The 22,069-nt window shown below is 33.8% G+C and overlaps 1 protein-coding gene and 1 long non-coding RNA gene across 3 annotated transcripts in view; both read right to left on the reverse strand.

Annotated features, from left to right (window-relative positions):
- The window catches only part of LOC127711830 (general transcription factor 3C polypeptide 3-like), an 89,245-nt gene extending 68,545 nt beyond the window's left edge, over positions 1-20,700 (reverse strand). Inside the window, exons 1-5 of one of the 2 annotated variants that reach the window (XM_052217986.1) lie at positions 20,624-20,700; positions 13,626-13,689; positions 5,308-5,497; positions 4,529-4,669; positions 3,953-3,975 (exon numbers count right to left, since the gene is read on the reverse strand). In XM_052217986.1, coding sequence (XP_052073946.1) covers positions 3,953-3,975; positions 4,529-4,669; positions 5,308-5,497; positions 13,626-13,689; positions 20,624-20,664 — 459 coding nt within the window. In that variant the 5' untranslated portion in view covers positions 20,665-20,700. The remainder of the gene's footprint in view (positions 1-3,952; positions 3,976-4,528; positions 4,670-5,307; positions 5,498-13,625; positions 13,690-20,623) is intronic. The other variant, XM_052217995.1, reaches the window with a different exon arrangement.
- On the reverse strand, positions 17,670-20,069 carry LOC127712781 (uncharacterized). The gene is made up of 3 exons (XR_007987316.1): positions 19,880-20,069; positions 18,763-18,842; positions 17,670-18,285 (listed from the first exon to the last, which is right to left on the reverse strand). It is a non-coding gene; the product is annotated as an uncharacterized LOC127712781 (long non-coding RNA).
- Positions 20,701-22,069: the final 1,369 nt, after the last annotated feature.

Here is a 22,069-nt window from a genome sequence, read left to right on the forward strand (position 1 = left end):
CCAGACGACGATGACGATGACGACGCCAACGTCATACCAATATACGACCACAAAAATTTTTTTGCGGTCGTATAAAAACTGCAAAATATTTGTAAATTACTAACTCGGGGGCAGCAACCCAACAACAGGTTGTCAGATTCGTCTGAAAATTTCAGGGCAGATAAATCTAAATCTGATGAACATTTTTGCCACCTGTCAGATTTGCTCTAAATGCTTTTGTTTCAGAGATATAGACCAAAAACTGCATTTTACCCCTATGTTCTATTTTTAACCAAGTCGGCCATGATGGTTGGAAGGCTGGGTCATCGGACAAATTTTTTAAACTAGAAACCCTAATAATGATTATGGCCAAGTATGGTTAAATTTGTCTCAGTAGTTTCAGAGAAGAAGATTTTTGTAAAAGATTACAAAAATTTACGAAAAGTGGTTAAAAATTGACTATTAAGGGCAATAACTCCTAAAGGGGTCGACTGACAATTTTGGTCATGACAACTTATTTGTAGATCTTACTTTGCTGAACATTTAATTGTTTACAGTTTATCTCTATCTATAATAATATTCAAGATAATAACCAAAAACTGCAAAATTTCCTTAAAATTACCAATTCAGGGGCAGCAATCCAACAACAGGTTGTCAGATTTGTCTGAAAATTTCAGGGCAGATAGATCTTGACCTGATAATCAGTTTTACCCTTTTGTCAGATTTACTCTAAATGCTTTGGTTTCAGAGATATAAGCCAAAATCTACATTTTACCCCTATGTTCTATTTTTAGCCATGGCAGCTATTTTGGTTGGTTGGCGGGGTCATCGGACACATTTTTTAAACAAGATACCCTAATGATGATTGTGGCCAAGTTTGGTTAAATTTGGCCCAGTGGTTTTAGAGGAGAAGATTTTTGTAAAAAGCTAAGACCGACGGACGACGACGACGGACGACGGACGCCAAGTGATGAGAAAAGCTAAAAATGAAGGAATTTTCTGAGATATATTCAGTAGAATGCTACAAAAACGATTTTATAACAAGCATATACTGCAAAGGATGACAAAACGACAAGTTTAGCTATTTGTATGAACAGCTGCTATTACAAAATGGCGTCAATAGCCGATTTCTGGAATCATGTCTTTCACTGGAAAAGATCGTCAATTTCGCCCGCCTTTATGACGTCATTCACCAGATAGAAGGCGCGCCTGTATCCCTGTTCTATTAAGTTTAAAGCACTTTCAGAATCGTCATTCTGGAGGCTAGTCTAGAAATAATTTATGTTCCGTAAGTACGTATCTTAATTCCCGTACGACTGAAGGGAGGGTGACCAACTTATTAGATTTTAATTTCCCAAATATTTTGTGCAGTATAAGATCAAACTTTTTCACCCGTTTGCTCAACATGTGTTAGAAGTGATGATGCCTACATTTTGGTCATGTGGTGATGGAAGTCACATGACAGATTCAACTAACTACCATATCCCGGAACTGGCGTCATTTTCTGATTTTTTTCCATTTATGACAAAGAAAATGTAGATGTGGCCTTGACCTTTTCACATCCATTAACTTTTACATTGCTGATCATTTTTCACCGCAGCATATAACATAATTATTTTCTAAATTGTAAAACAGCAGTTTCTCGATATGTTTCAGTTATTTTTCTTCATTTAAAAAAACAAAATTCAAACACTGAAACCGTGTTTTCCCATTTTGCATACACAGGGTGTGTATTTTGGAAAATTCGTATGTGGTAATAGATTCACAGATATCATGTACTTGAAGTCGAAAGATCAGTTATAACCAAAAGAAAAGATAGTGTCAAATGAGGCGAAAGCGAGGTTTAAAAAAAGCCATAGGTGTAACTTGCTATGTTGGTTCAGTGTGAAAAAAAAATTAGTTTTATGCCATGAACATTCTCCTTCTGGGATTATCCTGGTAAAAATATTTAATCTCATTATTTATTTAGCAAAGTGATTGATTATAATGTTAATTTGCTAATGATGTAATTTGACAATTGGCCAAGGCCCTTATATAACTTGTCTTTGAAGGGCTACAATCATTAGCTCTGGTCTTCATCAAATGGGGGTAAACAGTAAAAAATGCTTCCCACTGGGAAATTATATACAAGAATCTAAGTTACACATCGATCTCTTTGTCATTGTTTTCGAATACGGTAAGCCAAATAGCACGCTTCACCGCCTTCACACGGACAAAGTTCGGTGCAGGACAGATTTACAGGTTCAAAGTAAATCTTGCAAGTAATCTGAAGACATTGCAGGTAGGAATCTACGACCATATTTATTACTGGTTATTGTCCCTGTTTGAATAAACTCATCATAGTTTAAAATTTTGTACGTCAGACGCCCGTTTTGTTAACAAAAGACTCATCAGTGATGCTCGAATAAAAAAAGGTTAAAAAGGCATAATAAAGAACGAAGTTGAAGAGCATTGAGGACCCAAAATTCTGATAGGTTTTCCCAAATACAACTAAGCTAATCTATGAGTTTTCCCAAATACAAATAGGTAATCTATGAAACCAAAGTTCCTGGCTGTTTTGCATTGACGGGAAATTCGAAGAAATCCACACAAAGAATGGAACATCTGTAACTAGAGACTTTTTACCTATTCGACCCTTCTTGGTTTTCCTTCCAATCTCTTTGTCACCAAACATGACATGCAGGATCATTCTGTACATTTGTGTCCTGACTTAATCCTGAAAGTCATTTACCTATGCTGAAGAGAACAATCGGGTCAACAAAATTACCCGCTAGAAAGAGTTTAAGCTCATGCGAAGTCAACCCAGGGGTCTTGGCTACTGACGCTCAAAAGAATTTTCGAGTCTGGTATGGATCGACCATCTATTTCCTGAATTACATATTTTTGGCTAATATTTACACTAGTTCGTTGATCTCTTTTGACCGATTTACTAGTAATAGAAAGTTTGATGTTGTATCTATCAAAGACAGCAACAACTGCTGTACCAGCATTGGTAATACATGATATCAGATTTTGAATGAAATGTAGAGCCAAGTGATGTTTTTATTTCTTGATTTTTAACAAAACTATTTGCAGTTTGTCCATCAAAATTCGCATGCAGTATCTCAATAATATATTCTTTCCACTCAAATATAAAATAATGTTTTTGAATCATATGTTTTCTCGTTTTCAAAGAAAAATGCGTTAAATTTCCACCTAAAAACCTGCAAATTTTAAGTTTTAAAATTTATTCGAAAATGGTTTATTATTTATGTCTTCATCATTCCGATGACCCTTGCTGTTATGTGCATCGAAAATATTTACGAACAGAGCCTAAAATTGAATAAAACATTCATTTTTTTTAAATTTTAAAGTGACTACCTAAAACCATAAATTGAGGGATACCCCATAAACAGGCTAAAATACAAAAATGTGACCAAAGAATATTTTTACGACTAAACGAAAATTAAAATAGATATTATTCTATCATTTAAAACAATTTTCAGCCGTGTGTTATTCCGGTACATTAAACTCGTTAATTAGGCGTCTTTTTCGAGGTCAGTTGCAGTACTAATACGGGTCAGTTGACAGGTATGCTATGGTAGTCTCAAGTATGTACATAATGTTAATACTTGAATAAAATTGTCTGTTTGATAAAACTGCATTCAAATTAAGAGTATTCCATATATGTTTTGATTTTATAGTCGCAAGGATAATTTCCAGCATAAAAGAAACACTTTTCACAATTGGTTTTATCACAATAATAATGGATATATTACAAACTTTAGTAAACTTCACATCACTACAATAATACAAAATTACAGTGTATTAAACATTCCAATCACTTTTATAAATTGTTGTCTCTTTGACGCATTCCCCTTTTCCATTCTCAATTGTAAATATTGCATAAAAACTTGGAGCATTAATATCTATAAAAACTTTCATGGAGCCCTTGATTTCTCCCTCTGTTTTAATGTTGGAAAAATAACTGTACCTTTCTTGGCTGTTTCCCTTTCTCTGAAATATAGACTCAAAAATTAAAATCATGTTAAGAAGAAGCATTATTTACTGCAAATAGGATCTCTGAAAAAATATGTGCCTTTCAATTTCATTTGTCTTTGTTCCATCAACTTCTCTTACATTGAAATGAATTGTTTCACATTTTGTTATGCCAGAGTCTTTCATTGCTTACTATACGGTACGGACTTTCCCTCATAGTTAAAATGCTGTGCATTCACATGTAGATGTTTATGTCCTTGTCATTTGATCTTTGGTGGATAGTTGACTTATTGGTAATCATACCACATCTCTTTATTTTTATAACATTATAATAAACAATAAAGAGAAGTTTGTGTGTTAAATAATAAATGTACTAACAGAACTTTTCAATATTTCTTCAAAATTAATAGCTTTTTATATGGTATGGACACATAAACATGGTTGGAAGTCGTAGAGTGACAACTAGATGTTCATTTTTTATTATTATGGTTTGGTAGGTGCCTTTCTCATTGATTTTTTGCACATATCACCTTTCACTTATAAGTAAAGTGTTATCTAAAATAAGAATTACTTTTTTTCTTGGGAGAATCATCTTCCACAGGGCTATCCATTGGTGAGTAATCAGCATCATCAATATCAGGTTCTCTGGCAAAAATTTTCTCTCCCTCTGTGTTTTCCATTATTTGACTGAACTGTTCAAAATTTATTTTTCCTGCATTATAGAAAAAAAGCTAGTTCTTTTTGTATATAAAAACAGAATTCACCACATCAAAATGGAAGAAGTTGGTTAAATTTTTAAAACCTTGCAAGTGAATTCATTTGACATAATTTGGATATTCAAACACTTATGTATCATTTAACTAAATTATGAATATTTTTAGGTTAAGGGAAAAAGATATACATGAATTGACAAGAGTAAGATTTTTTGTTATACATGTACTACAACAGTTAAAATGTTATAAACAAGTGAAACTGCGAGCTACTGCTTACTGATGATACCACCGCCCAAATATTTCGGTAAACAGGAAGTTGTTGAGTGATGAATCTGAAAACGCATCACACGGTATATCTGACTTATATAAACTCTGAAACCAAATTTCAGAAATCCTTATGCTGTAGTTCCTGAGAAAGATGCGACGAAAAATATTCATGGGATGGATGGACGGACTGACTGACGGACGGACTGACGGACGGACGGACAGGCAGAGGTGAAACAGTATACCCCCACTTTTTTAAAGCGGGGGTATAATAATAAGTCAAGTCAATTATGCAAACCTTTTTTACATAATTATGATTTACAATTACTGTCTAAAATGAAAATGTACAGAATACTAGATACAGATAATTTACCTTCTAAATACTGAAAAGTGACATCTTTTGTAGGCAGTTTTAACTGATGCAATATGCTTGATAACGCTTCATTTGTACTTAATTGTTGTTGGTCTAATTCTACAACTGATTCTGTAGGTTGTGATGGTCCTGCCACCAGTGAAGATAAAACATCCAAATCCTCCATCCCTTCATCATCTTCATCACCATTCTGCAAATATAAAAAAATCATTTGTCTAACTCTACCACAATTTTTTTAAAGCTGTCATGTCCATGTCATCAATAATGATTAAACATTCAAATCCATCACCTGACACCATAGTTTCCCTCAAATAATGATTCAAAATTTTCTTCAAGGCAGTAACTCCTATACAGAATAGTTTTTTTTCTGACTTCGGACTTTTTTATAGATCTTAGTTTGATGACCATTTTTGTTTTTACAGATTAACTCTATCTACTCAACATGCTCAAAGATCTTGCAAAAAAATAAAAAAAATAAATGAGGAATGTGTCCCATGGACACAGATGATGCCCCCACTTGCATATAACATTATAAAGGGACTTAACTCAAGAACGGTAAAAGTAATGCTACCCAAATTCATACTTGATCTAAGTTTTGTGGTAATAAGCATTGTGTATAAGTTTCATATTATTTGGTTGAGGCAAACTTAAGTTAGAGAACGGAAACCAAAAATTCAGCAATTTTCCATTTGTAAAGGAGCATAACTCTAGAACGGTAAAATTGACGCCACCAAAATTCAAACTTGATCTGTTTTTTGTGGTAATAAGCATTGTGTATAAGATTCATAACATTTGGTTGAGGCAAACTTAAGTAAGAGAACGGAAACGAAAAATTCAGCAATTTTTCCATTTGTAAAGGGGCATTACTCTAGAAAGGTAAAAGTGATGCCACCCAAATTCAAACGCCTCCGCTACGGTGGGGGCATAATTAGTAAATTCAATGGCAATAACTTCAGACATGTTGACCTATTTGTAGATTCATGTAAATTTGTATATTTGATTGCTGCTGGAAAAGTATGATGACATGCAATTACCTTACTGTGAGGCCGTAATATTACACCCTCTACCCAAAATACTGTTTTTGGCTCCAATGGCTCTCCATACTTTAAGAGGTCAACTGTATGATATGTATTTCGAAATTGATACATGTTCACTCAACCTAAGGCTATTTATTGTCATGTTTTTCAGGTTTAAGGTGCAGTTTGAATCCAAACACGGACTTCAAAATTTGAATTTTCACTTTCGTTGTTTATAAAATAAATTTAAGCACCAAACTCCGTAAAATTTGACAGACCCAAATTTCTGGAAAAAGTTTGATTTATATTATACAGAAATTCAGGGCCAAATCTATTTTAAACACATCCAAAAGTGAAGGATTTAGGGAAATCAGGGAAGTCATTTAAAAAAAAAGCAGTAGGTTATCTATACCTCGGATCCAATTGTAACTTATTTGATCATTTCTGGAAATATTTTGCACCAACAAGCATACAAAAGGTAAGAATTTGTATATATGCAAACATTTCTTGCCATCAGTGAAGATTTTATGGCACAATTGGGTCTCAAAGTTGAGAAGGAAATTCTCTCTTAAAGTCCAACCGAAAAAAAAAAGCTTCAATGAATCCATGACAACTTGCCCCAGACCAAATCGCCCCAACTTTCTACTAACTCGCCCCACTCATGTTAACCAACTCACCCCACTTATGAAAAACAGTTTCATCCCCCTTAATTTGGGCCTACCAAATCGTCCCAGTTATGAAATGTAGACTAATACCGATGATTTTAGGCCTACAAACTTGCCCCACTATTGAAAAGTAGTTTAATCCCAATGAATAAAGGTCTGCCAACCCGCCCCACTTATGAAAAGGAGTTAAATCCCAATGAATAAAGGTCTCCCAACTTGCCCCACTTATGAAAAAAAATGAATTAATTCGTACTGAATTGAGGCCTACCAACTAGCCCCACTAATGAAAAGGAGTTTAATCCCAATGAATAAAGGTCTGCCAACTCGCCCCACATATGAAAAAAGAATTAAATTGTACTGAATTAAGGCCTACCAACTAGCCCCACTAATGAAAAGGAGTTTAATCCCAATGAATAAAGGTCTGCCAACTCGCCCCACATATGAAAAAAGAATTAAATTGTACTGAATGAAGGCCTACCAACTCGCCCCACAGAATAAAATAAAACTGATGAAAGCCTTAGAAAAGCATCTTGTTTTTTTTACTTTTTTTCTTTTGGTTGAAACAAAGCAGAAAGAAGTAAGTATCAGCATTTCTGTGTTGTACGATGTTATTGACCATTGTAACTGTTTATGACGTTTGTTTTCTGGTAAATATAAAACACTATTTTTATTATTATTACAAGTGTTTTTTGTCTATTGTTATTTTAGCAGTACAATTGGGGAGATTGTGTATATTAAACTACTTTTCATCAAGTGAGTTGGTAGGACTAAATTTATCGAGATTTGGATTTTACTTTTTTTCAGGATTAAATTCATCAGGATTTTACGCTTTTCCATAAGAAGGGCGAGTTGGCAGGTTTAAATTCAGCAAGATGAAACTCTTTTTCATAAATGTGGCCAGTTGGTAGAAAGTTGGGGTGATTTGGCAGTTGAGCAAGTTGTCTTGCTTCCGCTTCAACATAATTGAATGTCCTTTTGATATCTTTCGCCTCTCTTTTATGACACCGCAGGAAAGCGTCACAGCAAAAAGTTAAAATAGCCTTTCAGGTGTCAGACCACAAATTCAAAATCCCTATCTATTCAACCAAATTTTGCAATTTTCACAGCTTTCTTAATATTATACCATAAGTTTAACTTCATAGAAACCAGGTATATTCTAAATTGTACATGTATCACCTTTCTACATGCCAATTTTCAAGCCATGTTTAAAGTCTTGTAAGAAAGAACTGCCTTTCGGAAGCCAAGTACTACTAAAAATAACCCCTGGTTTTCTGGAAATCTTAAATTTGTATACTTTGGAGCATATTAATCCTCAATTTTTATGCAAACTCATAGACAAGTAAATTTTGGCTCAAAATGGTCTAAATATATTTCTCTTTCACCAAAAGTTTCATTTCTGCAAATTTGTTGGTTAGTTTAAGTAAACAATGACATCAAAAGCACTATTTTTTGTCAGAGGAGGGCTACTTTTACATACGTTCTAAATTGGAGGGAGTGAATTGGTGGTCTGACACCTAAAGAGACATAAAAGTTTATCAGAAGTCTTTTGTTTTGCTTTATTCTTAATCCTAGGTCAATTTGTAGTAAAAAAAAAATCCTATCTTAGCATAATGCGACTTATATTATCCAGTTGCAAAATTCACATCTCAATTTAAACTGACAGTAATGTATGACTTTAATAACAAATACTTGAAATTTAATTTCCGACTACAGGAACATAAACTTTCAATATCAAGATCAATTTTGGTTGATTTTTCCTTGTTTGTCCTACTGCTTTAAAGACTTTCTACAACTTTTACAACGAGTTTAGTAAATCAAAGCACTGTAAGCGCTGTAGGCAGTTAACCAAAAACCAAGGCAAATGTAATTATGAAAACTGTGGCAGTGTTGCTTCAATTTTTTTTTAAGATTTGAAAGAACAAACATTAAACATTCGTATATTGTGCATTTATGTTCATTAAATGAATTGATTATTAAGGCAAATTAATTAATATTTCATCAAGGTTTTCAAAATCAACTCATATATCAATGTAAATGACCCCATCTTCACCCCCAAGTGCATGATGTTACTCCATACCAAGTTTGGAATAAAATGACAGGTGATTATAAAACAGTTGGTCAAACATTCTTGGGCTTTACACTGTTTGAAAGATTTATATGTTTTCTTTAAAAGGAGCCATAAATGAAAATTATTATAGGCCCAGAAATAATTTAATAAATAATTTAAGTAAATTCAATTAACCTAGACTCATTTTTTGCATCAATAAAATTTTATAATAAACAAGTCGAAATAATTGTAACAGGATGCCGTTACGAAGTCTCCCAAACAAAGCCCCCATAATTCGTCATTCCCATGGTCTCCTGACATTGGGCAAAGTCCAGTTCATATTGGTTTGGTCTAGTAAAGTGATATGCATATGTGACACCTAGGAGATTGACCCTGCATGTCATTCAAATCTTGAAATGATGAACAGGAATAAATATGGTTTAGGTGTGGGTATCTTGGACCATTTCCAAGTTCTCAAACAAGAGGGGGTGGGGTGACCCCAAGGACTCCCCAAATATTTCATTTGATTTGTTATATTGTCCCATACATGAATATATATGGTTTAGGGGTGGGGATCTTGACTGTTTACAAGTTCTCAAACAAGAGGGGGTGGGGTGTCCCCATGAACTCCCCCTATATTTCATTTGATTTGTTATATTGTCCCATACATGAATATATATGGTTTAGGGGTGGGGATTTCGACCATTTCCAAGTTCTCAAACAGGAGTGGGTGGGGTGACCCGAGGAACAACCCATATATTTCATTTGATTTGTTATATTGTCCCATACATGAATATATATGGTTTAGGGGTGAGGATCTTGACTGTTTACAAGTTCTCAAACAGGAGGGGGTGGGGTGACCCCAGGGACTCCCCATATTTTTCATTTGATTTGTTATATTGTCCCATACATGAATATATATGGTTTAGGGGTGGGGATCTTGACCGTTTACAAGTTCTCAAACAGGAGGTGGTGGGGTGACCCCAGGGACTCCCCCTATATTTCATTTGATTTTTTTTATAGTCCCATACATGAATATATATGGATTAGGGGTGGGGATCTCGACCATTTCCAAGTTCTCAAACAGGAGGGGGTGGGGTGACCCGAGGAACTCCCCCTATATTTCATTTGATTTGTTATATTGTCCCATACATGAATATATATGGTTTAGGGGTGGGGATCTTGACTGTTTACAAGTTCTCAAACAGGAGGGGGTGGGGTGTCCCCAGGGCCTCCCCCTATATTTCATTTGATTTGTTTTATTGTCCCATACATGAATGTATATGGTTTAGGGGTGGGGATCGCGACCGTTTACAAGTTCTCAAAGAGGTGGGGTGGGGTGACCCCAGGGAATCCCTCTATATTTCATTTGATTTTTTTATTGTCCCATACATGAATATATATTGTTTAGGGGTGGGGATCTCGACCATTTCCAAGTTCTCAAACAGGAGGGGGTGGGACGACACCGGGGGCTCCCCCAAATTATTTTCATTTGATTTCTTTTATTGTCTCATACAAGTATATATATTGTTTAGGGGTGGGGATTGCGACGGTTTACAAGATAAAAGTACATTTTCAAATTGAAGGGGGTTGGGATGACACCCAGGGACTCACCCTATATTTTGGTTGATTTTTCTTATTGCCCTGTTCTCATTACTGAAGACTGCATGTGTCTATCACTTACTGTTTTCGAGAAATAGTCATTTGAAAATTTAAAAAAATAAAATCCTATAGGGTTCTATAGTAAACCCCTCCCTTCTTCAGGCCCCTCCAAATACCCCTAAATAGACCCCAATGCACAAACAACAGATTAATGGCTCCGCTAGACATGTTAGTCTAATATTTTATGAAACCCTAAGTAAATCTGACAAACAGTCAAGTTGTCTTCTTAGACGGTTTGAGTGGATTCGGTCCGACTTGTCTCGGGGACGAGTTGTCCACATTACTTAAAACATCCCATCAACGTCGATTTCCGCATCTGTTTCACGACCTCGTTTCATTCATAAAATAACAACAACCTTATTTGGCAAGATAAGTTAAAAATTACCGCCCACTTATATAACTTTATTTCCTCTATCATAGAGATTTGTTGTACATGAACAATATTCCTGCGCATTTTCCCCTTTGGGAAATATAAACGACTTGTAATTACCGATTTTGGGCGATGAAATATTTCATACAATTGTTCTTTGACATCGTAGCCAAAAGCACAGGGGATAATAAACTACGTACAGATTTCTATTGAGCACTACTTCCTATGTGCAACTTCAAAAGTTTTGGGTAGTTCGACGATCATTTAAGGTTTTTCTGGTCATACTTTTTGTATTCCAGAAATAAAAGTATTAAAAAATGTCCAATTAGTTATAAATAACATAATAGCCAGCTAGATAATAACAATGGCATGTATTTCAGCATTTATTGGGTAGAACACAAATCTAGGGTGCTCGCATAAGGCAGCTTAACTGCCTAAAAAATCAAAGGTATTGAAGTGTCAAGGAATATTGACCCCCCTTTTTTTCATCAGGTGTCAGTAATGGACTATTAATTGATCAATAATGCAGTTATGGTCATGAAACAATTTTTATTTACTATCAGTCAATAAAATTTAAGGTAGAAAACTTTCATTTGAGACAATTTATGGGATTGGGGTGAGTTTATGCAGTTTTTACATTAAGCTGTGCTATCTGCCAAATACATGGAATGACGCAATGATATAACAGGTAAAAATCAAATAATTTCATAAAATCTTCATGACGACAATTTTTTTTGGTAGTAAACAACCCATGTTTTAATATTTAATACCACAGAAACAACTTACTGTGCATTCATAACAATTTCAGACATTTTTTTATATGAATGCACATTGTAAGGGTGGGAAAAGCTAAAAATAGCACAAATTCAGGTTTAAGGCTCTAATTTTGCAATATGTGATTTTTTTGCCAAAAAAAAGGTTGAAATGTGGCTACTTGCATATCAAATGATCAGTTAAGACAAAAAAATCAATTGTTTTCAGATTTTTTTATTTCACCTCTTTTTTTTTTAAAGGTGTCATACCACCAATTCAAAATCTCTATCTATTCAACCAAACTTTGCAATTTTCACAGCTTTCTAAATATTTTACCTTAAGTTTAACTTCATAGAAACCAGGTATATCATGAATTGTACATGTATCACCTTTCTACATGCCAATTTTCAACCCATGTTTTAAGTCTTGTAAGAAAGAACTGCCTTTCGGAAGCCAAGTACTACTAAAAATAACCCCTGGTTTTCTGGAAATCTTAAATTAGTATACTATGGAGCGCATTAATCCTCAATTTTTAATGCAAACTCATAAGACAAGTAAATTTTGGCTCAAAACTATATGTTAGTGTTCATATTATTAAAAATAAAACAATCTCAAGCCTCCAGACTCTACCAGACTTCTACAGACTGTGTTAAGTAAGTACCGAATTTAGAAGGTGTTATGGGTATTTGCAAGATATCAACTGGACAATCAAACAAACTAGCATCGTAGTAGATAAACCAAGCCCTCGAGTCAAAATAATGCTTTTTAAGTACATGTTGCTATACATTTTGTTAAACATCTTCGTCCTCTTTCACAGGTATCAACTGCTTCATATTACCTCATATTATATTGGGGAATTATTTCGACATTTAAAGACAGTGTTACCTATGAAAAGTTACACATAAAATTCATTAAAGAAATCTTAGTTCACTGTAAAGCCTCGAACGATGCATGTTGTTCCGAATTTGCTAGGCTGCCATTAAAAAATAGGATAATATTATCCAGCATTAAATTCTGGGACCATTTAATCACTTCAGAAGGAAGTTTAGTTCACCAAATATATAATGCTACGAAAATTAGCAACCCATGGGTAAAAAAGTTAAATATTGTTATTCAACATTTAGGTTTATCATATTTGTCAAACGTTAAACACACTATTAAACCCCTTTTTGGTTTTATAAAATAAAGAATAATTGACAAGGGTTTTCAAGAACAACATGCAAATATTTCATCATCTCCAAAATTAACATTTTCCAGAGTGTTTACAAAATGAGTGAATGTGCAGCTTATATTGATGCTTTAAGAAATAGATCAGATTGATCCTCATTATATTAATTAAGAGTAAGCGTCATAACCTTGCCATTGAAAGAGGAAGATATTTAAAAGTGCCCAGGGGTCAAAGAATTTGTGAAATCTGCAAAAGTGGTGAAATGGAAAATGAACAGCACATGCTGCTACATTGTAGAGGGTACTCCAATATCAGAGAGACTTTTGAATTCAAAATGTCCAAAATTACTAAAAAAAATAACACCCCTTTGTGCGATAAATATAAAATAAAGCTTATACTTAATAATAAATCTTACATGGCAAACTATCTTCCTCTTTCATAACAAATTCTTTCGATGAGTGAAATAAATCTATTGCAATAGATTTTCATTATACATGTATTTTATATTCACATAATTGTTTGCATTTTACTACCATTTTTATCCTTACGGTCATTACCATTTATTGTAAATGCGTTTGTGCCAATAAAATATTGTATATTGTATTGTATTAAATACATGTATAAATTTAAGAACAACCTGAGGTTCGCAAGATAGTGTTCCAATGCCTTGAAATGGGTCCATGGCGTTGATCTTGTCTATTCTATTTTAAATATAATGAAAGAAACATCTATGATCTGGTTACAAGAGCGCAGTTATTTGCTTACATTTACAGCAGGGGAATATAAGTAAGGGGGAGGGAAACCAATGATAATATGCTGGGAAGATCTTATTCGAACCTATCTCAAACGAATAAATATCAGAGATTATCGAAAAATAAATCGTATCTTGCCATTGGTTTAAAAATTTAACGTCAATATGACAATCATTTATAACATGAATATTGATATATTTGAACTCTATTATTCTAAAATTAAAAGGTCAATACACCGGTTTGTTTACTAGCTAACGCGTATTAATCACAGCCATGCACATGTTTAACATATCCAGAAATCAACGCCACTTTGCTTATTTGAATATTATACTAAAGAAATCGGATACGGGTCACGGAAATTATATTGAAATGATAGGGAATTTAGAAAAAATGTCTGTTTTAACTTTGATTTAAGTGATAGACAGGTTGCCGGGGAAGAAAATAAATATACACAACAATATACACAATTTAAACGAAATATAATGACTGGCGTTGCAAAAATCAAGGTTCCTGAGCTATTTTAAAAATCGAAGCGAGAAGCTTTTAACATTGCAGTATAAAATACAGGCTAAAATGGCTGAAACGTCAAATTTGCAAACTTCGTGTTGAAAATTGGCTAACAAGGTCATTAGAAATACAGGTTGCCGGGGTGAAACTTGAAACTTGAATGTCCAAAGAATAAGCAAGTCCAAACCTTGTATGTTTAGTCGTTGAACTTTAGGTTCCCACGTAAAGTTAAAATGCCTCTATTTCAAGAAGAATAAACTCACGAAAACACGAAAAAGTAACTAAATTCGCGTTCATTGTTTTGATTTTGACCGCCTGACGACTTTACGGAACTATCAGAGTGGTTATAAACAAGGACTCTGTGACGGGCAACTTATAATATCCGTGTTTTAAAGATTATAATGATATCAAGCCAGTCCAGTTCAAACTATTATCACGTGGTACAATTCTCATTTACATATTATGAATATTAATTAGCAAAAGTACTACTAATTTCTGGCTATGACTGACTTGAGATATGATTATATATATATTTTAAAGTGGCAACATTTAAAAAAAAGAAGACCTTAAATTTATTTGTTTCCGTTGTGCACATATATTTTGTAAATTATTAACGAATTGGTGACAGGTAATTTGCATTCGACCTGCAATGCTCCCTTACCGGGTAGTTGTATTCGAACTGTTCGTTGTTCAGTTACTCTGAGTCAGTGATGATAATTTCATTTTTTTCCGTCTTCATCTTTTTATAGACATTTGTTCTATTAATATAAGGATGCATAATTTAGCTACTTATAACTGGGACTATTATACTAACATAGTATAATAGTCCCAGCTTATAACAAAAGCGGCTTAGTATGCATCTGAGACTACTATAACACAGTGTTATAGTAGTCTCAGTATGCATGGAAAACAGAATAATTGAATCCAGTTTTCTATATTTTTTAGGACCACTGTATTTGTCAATGTGAAATCATATAATATATAGATATAAGAAGATGTGGTATGAGTGCCAATGAGACAACTCTCCATCCAAGTCAAAATTAAAAAAAAAGTAAACCATTATAGGTCAAAGTACGGTCTTCAACACGGAGCCTTGGCTCACACCGAACAGTAAGCTATGAAGGGCCCCAAAAATTACTAGTGTAAAACCATTCAAACGGGATATAAAAAAAAACATTATTGTGTCTTTTTCTTTTCTTGTCATCTTATCAATAAAATCAGAAGTCCAGTATACTAGACTAGTCTAGTAATGGACTTCTGATAAAATCTATTAAAGAGTTTATAGAAAAAAGATGTGGAATGATTGCCAGTGAGACAACTCTATAAGAGACCAAATGACACAGAAATTCAAAAATGAACAAAGCCTTATAAAAGGCCCGGAAATGACAAATGTAAAACAAATAAAACGAGAAAACAAGCGGTCTAATGTATGTACAAAATAATGAACGAAAATCAAATATGTAACACAGCAACTAACGACAACCACTGAATTACAGGCTCCTGACTTGGGACAGGCACATATAGAATGTAGAGGGGTTAAACATGTTAGCAGGCGCCAACCCTCTTCTAACCTGTGCTATGGAGGAATAGTACAACATAAGAACAAATCATAAACATCAGTTGAAAAAGGCTTAACTCATCAGATGGATATAAATAGAAATACATCTATAACAAAAACACAGACTCCTTACATTCATTTAATAAACCAGCTAGCTCCATCCTTTGACCACAACCTGTGATATATTCCAGGCGCGGATCAAGTCATTTTGAAAGTGGGTTTCATTGGGTTTAGTTTTATACGACCGCAAAAAATTTTGCGGTCGTATATTGGTATGACGGCCAACGTCGTCGTCCGAAGACACATTGGTTTTCGCACTCTAACTTTAGTTTAAGTGAGTGGATCTCTATGAAATTTTACCATAAGGTTCAATACCACAAAAGGAAGGTTGGGATTGATTTTGGGAGTTATGGTACCAACAGTTAAGGAATTAGGGGACAAAATAAAATTAAGCATTTTTGTAACTTCCAGACATAACTTGTGTGTTAGTGTATGGATCTCTCTGACACTGTACCACAAGGTTCCATATATATCACAAAGGGAATGCTGGGATTGATTTTGGGGGTAACAATAAGGCTGAAGTAATTTGGTTCACCTTATGTTCGGCATGACTTTAACAGATTACCATACAAATACTCAAAATCAAGGATAACAATAAGGCTGAAGTAATTTGGTTCAGTCACCGGTTTGTTAATAGTTAATAAACTATTCCCAGCTTCTATTATTTAATTAACTGTTGACACAGGGATATACGTCTCGTTGTAAGCAATTAAAATGATAAAATGGAAAGGTTAAAATAATTGCAAATACTTTTACACATTTTAACTAAGAAAAAATATTCCAAGTCATTCAATGCCAATGACCAGAGGCGCAAGGCTAACTAATCTCCATGGAAATGAGATATGCTAAGGTGCGAATCCAGAATTTAAAAAAAAGAGGCCTGAGGGGGTTCGATCCAAGTCTATGCTTATACAACAGCATGCCAAATATGATCGAGTTCTTAAGTAACCTAAACACAGACTTGTTCAAACAGCGACACCACGCTATAAACATGTCTCACATTAATGAATTCATAGAGGCAAAACAAAAACCATCAAGAATGTTCATAACAACCAGGTGTTTGTTGGCATGCATCTCTTTCTTAAACATTTCATGAAACCTTATAATGAAAATCAGATTTATATTTTTATATTGTGTAACACATAAAGGATAATCACCCTGGAATGTAATTTAGAAAATACCGTAACAATATGTTTTCACTGTATTACCTAACAAAAAGCCCAATATGGTTGCAAGAGCTAAACGGTATCAGATTGGTCTTAGCTTCAAAGAGCCAGTGAACCAATACAATCAAACCTGTTGGGTATCAGTGTTTGCGTTTGAAGTTACCCATAAGTATTCTATTTTGGTTCCGATTGGAGACACAGCATGGACTAATTGTCATCATAGGTGGTCAAACGTTCATATTTAAACCAAACAAGAACTTTTTCTTTTGTTCTAATTTCCAAAAGACTTCATAGACATATTGGTACAATATATATGTCTCTGAACACATGAAGTGAAATGAAATCAAACCATGAAGGAATATTCTATAGTAATACCTATTGTGAATATTGCTATTGTGTTTAGTTTCAGTGAGTTGTCTGGTTTAAGAGGAAGCCTTGATAGTTGGTCATCTTGTTGGAATTATTTTACACTTTGTAATCTTTGTGTCTTCCATAGATTGCTACACAAGGCCATACATAACTGTGACCTGTATTTTCTAGCATTTACATTGGTCTCTGCATGGTGGAAAGATGTCTCATTGGAGATCATACTACATCTCCCAATTTTATATTGATAATCATATAGATCCAAGAAAATAGAAGCTACAAGTATCATTCTATTAAACATACAAAATTTTTGAGAAAGACAATTCTGTACTTTTGGATATATGGTATTAATTATAGACAATTTCAGTCAACTTGAAATTTCACATAGACAGTTAATTTTTATGTGAGCCTGTCTGTTTTATTTAAATGGTTGACAATATATCATTTATCCATTTCATATCCTTGTGACATTAAAATATTCTGAGCATACATGTAACATGACATGGGAAGAAAGATAGTCAAACATACCAAATAGTTCTTATATTTGGGATATTACATGTGACTGTAATAATATATATGTTAATATTTTCATGATAGCAGGTCTAATAACCACTTGACTTGGTTTAAAAGATTTCTTGGATTATATGAAAAGGAAAGCTTTCATTTTTGATATGCAGCTTGAAAATGTTGAGTTGATGTCTATTAGCAATTTTAAGATCTGCCATGTCTGCTGTGCAGCTACATCTTGTTTCCTGGTATTTTAGAATTAATTGCATGCAGCCACAAAGGTCCAGACCTGGTATTGTTCTTTTTTTTTCTCTATTTTTTTATGCTTTTGTTAAAACAGTTTTAAAATTTTTAACATCTTTTCTGGTAGCTCATTTTTACCTGAAAAAGAGAAGTCATATAATATCAATCAAGAATTAACAAAATTGGCATGTAATTACACATGTATAAAAGATCAGTGGCGGATCCACAAAATGTTCATAAGAGGGGGCCCACTCGAGTCATGATTCAGTGATTCCCTATATAATCAACCAAATTTTTCCCACAAAAGGGGGGGACGGCCCACTGCAACCCCCCTAAATCCACCTCTGAAAATAAAATTGTCTTACTGTTACTGCGGATTCATTTTAATATCAATTGTGTATACAGCAGAGAAAAACAGTCCAATAAAATTATATTTTCTAGAAGTATGTGAGATGAGTAATGTACTATTAACAAACAAGTCCATTTGCCTTGATTATATACACAAATGACAAAAAAATGTTTTTTTAACTGAAATATAGAACTCTAATAAATGTTTGTACATTCACTGATAAGCTGATACGTCATTTCTAATAATTATTTCATATATGTACTTACACCTTAATATCAAAACAGTCTCTGTATGTACATGTATCTCTTTCTTTCCATTTCACATAACTCTACAATCAGAACAGCATCTGCAACAACCAAAATTTAAGGCTTATGACCCCTTCTGTAGCCATGTGAATTATGAAATTTTCAAGCTGCAATAGTATCAAAACAGCAAAGATAATGAATAATAGAGATGGGCTGTTTTGTACATATACCAAGGGGAAACTTCGTGCAAAGCATTATTATTTATTGTTTCATTGCATTTAATAGAAAAGGGGGATTTTGTGGCAAATAAACCAAGATTTTTGTAGAAAATCCACAGACTTTAAAAAAGAGATTTTTGTTATAAAATTTTAAACATAGATCACTCACTTGTTTTTCTATGATATGCTAGCATTTATTGTTTACAAAAAGTCCTAAACAACTTTTAATTCCAAAAAACCTCATGTTGAGTCACTAAAGTCGAGTGCACCCTAGAAGGTGTACTTGAATTGGTCCATATTTACATTTGTTCTAACCAATATTTTGATTTATAAACCTGTCCTAAGGAAATCATTGCTAGCACTGCATGCAATATTCCTCTATCTATCAGGCATAGAATGGTCAAATATTAGATTACAAGGGAAAGGCTAGATTTTATTTAAAATTACATGTTTAGCATTGAAACAACAAAATGATACATAATTCTTAAAGAGCTCTAATTAAGAGCTCATGTTCCTTGCTATTAATATTTATATATGCAACCCGACTTTAAATAAAGATTACTTTACTATACTTTACTTTAAAGACTTTAGAGACAAACTTGTCATATAATCAGAAATGTTATTTCAAACAAAGCTGTCCAGTCTTTTGTTTTTTATGGTCATCATCATGGATTAAAAAAAATCTGAGTAAATACTTAAAAGTTAATCACTTTAAATTTGGTTGCCTTAATTTATGAAAGGAGCAAAAATGCTTACCGTGTGCAGTATACAAAGATTTAATATTGACCTGGCAGCAGTGACAATTAAACAATGACTGAGAGCACAACATGGTACATTTTTGTAAAAAATATACATGACTATATGATTGTATATCAAGCAGTGTAAATTATATAATAAAATCTAGGATGATATTCACTTACATTCTGCCAACACTTGAAGTAGGAACTATTTCTAGGACTATCGTGACTGTGTGGTAAACAATTTGTGAGGTGGTGTTTGATTAGCATATCAATAGAACAACAACAATGTCAACATGCAACTGCAAACTCGTTATTTTGTTGATTGATTTTATTTTTGTCATTCAATATCGATTATTATAACTTTGTCAATCATTTGTAATGGATATTATGTCAAATAATCGAATAGTTTATCTTTTTATGTCATATTCTTGAAAAAAGTTGAAATCGCAATACCTTGCGATTTCCTTTCGACATTTTTCAATAGCACAACTTTTTGGCCGTCTGGTTTCAAGAGTTTTTACAGTGCGATTATTATTGTCATTTAGATAGATCAAAAGACCATGTTATGAAATATTATGTGGTAGACTTTCGTGTCATTCTGATATGTACGATCCGCTAAATCAACCTTTTTGTAAACACAAAACTTGATCTTCCCCGCATAAAAATGGCGTTTGCATTATAGTAAGGAGTTGTTTCCCCTTACTGTTTACAGGCAAGTTTTTTACCCCAAGATGGTACGCTTTTTCATTAAGCGAAAAATAGACGATGTTTTTCAACTGCATTTTAAGTCAGTTTTTGCCGCATGACCATATATATTTTTTTGGTTGTTATGCAACACTGACATTATTAGTAACAGGAACTGCTACCCATTTTTTCCTAGTTTGTGTAGTCTTCGAGAAAAAAAATATGGAACTCCACTGGTACCCTATGGAAAATGCATTACGAATAATTGCACTAGTAACCATCTATGTTCATCTAAAAAATTGCCGCCAAGTAAAGGAAAAACCCGAGGATTGATGTAAAAGGTTCCAAAGCCGTAACAAAGTGATGTAGTAGTGACTAAATTACCGATTTTGACGCAAAATTTACAATGCAAACCCTATGGGAGTGAGGTTAACCTCCCTGGTGCATATAGTCATTATGTAGTGTTGCTTCACTATGATAAAATTATTTGTTAGTTACTTTCACAGCTTTCAATCATTTATTTGACTATAGCTAAAGACTTTTCAACCCTATGCCAATATATTAAGCACCCATTGAATCATTGTCAATATTTTTGTGATCGTGTCAACGAAGGCTTGAAACAAAGAAAAACACTGAAGAGTAAATACAGAAATAAATTAATCTTTATTAAATTGATTGGAAACTCAACAAATAGAAAGCAATCCAGCATATGTAGTGTCGATTGTCTTCATTTAATGGAAATAAAACATCTTCTTCTTATTATTATTCTTCTTCTTCTATACATACTGTACACACGCAAACAAGACCAGTTATTTGGAAATCCAGCAAACTAGCTATTCACGTCTTACACATCATCAACACTCATCCATTTTGTTCTGCAGTATGGGCACACACGAAGTCCCTGCCGCCAGTTTCTCAAACATGCTGTATGCAGACCGTGACAGCAATTTATATTGATGGTGACATCCTTTGTGTTGTTAACTGTCATTCGCCTCAATGATTCGGGAATGCTCTCTAGACAGAGAGCACACTCGGTATTTTTTATCGTTTCAGTACATGTACCAGCAGCACAAGACATACACATTGGGTCGTTTGGTCCGTTATCCATTATATGTATAGTGGCAAATCTGTATTGTGATATATGGTTGTGGAAAATACTTTAATAATACAAAAGTACAAATAGTTAATACTTTAATAGTAAAAAAGTACAAATAGTTAAAATCAAAAATTACTGTTCTTGGGAAGAGGTTTGGTCAACGATATCTTTGAGAGAATCGCCGCAAAAGCTTCCCATCTCGCTCAATTTTAACAAGAGATCTACCATCACTTCACGGAAGATCCAGACTGCAGTACATCTGCTCCTACCCGGACAATCGGCCAAGCACGACGTTGGCCAAGGTTCCAAAGCCGTAACAAAGTGATGTAGTAGTGACTAAATTACCGATTTTGACGCAAAATTTACAATGCAAACCCTATGGGAGTGAGGTTAACCTCCCTGGTGCATATAGTCATTATGTAGTGTTGCTTCACTATGATAAAATTATTTGTTAGTTACTTTCACAGCTTTCAATCATTTATTTGACTATAGCTAAAGACTTTTCAACCCTATGCCAATATATTTAGCACCCATTGAATCATTGTCAATAGTTTTGTGATCGTGTCAACGAAGGCTTGAAACAAAGAAAA

The sequence above is a fragment of the Mytilus californianus genome, unplaced genomic scaffold (genome assembly GCF_021869535.1).
Source record: "Mytilus californianus isolate M0D057914Y unplaced genomic scaffold, xbMytCali1.0.p SCAF_1, whole genome shotgun sequence".
Lineage (NCBI taxonomy): Eukaryota > Metazoa > Mollusca > Bivalvia > Mytilida > Mytilidae > Mytilus > Mytilus californianus.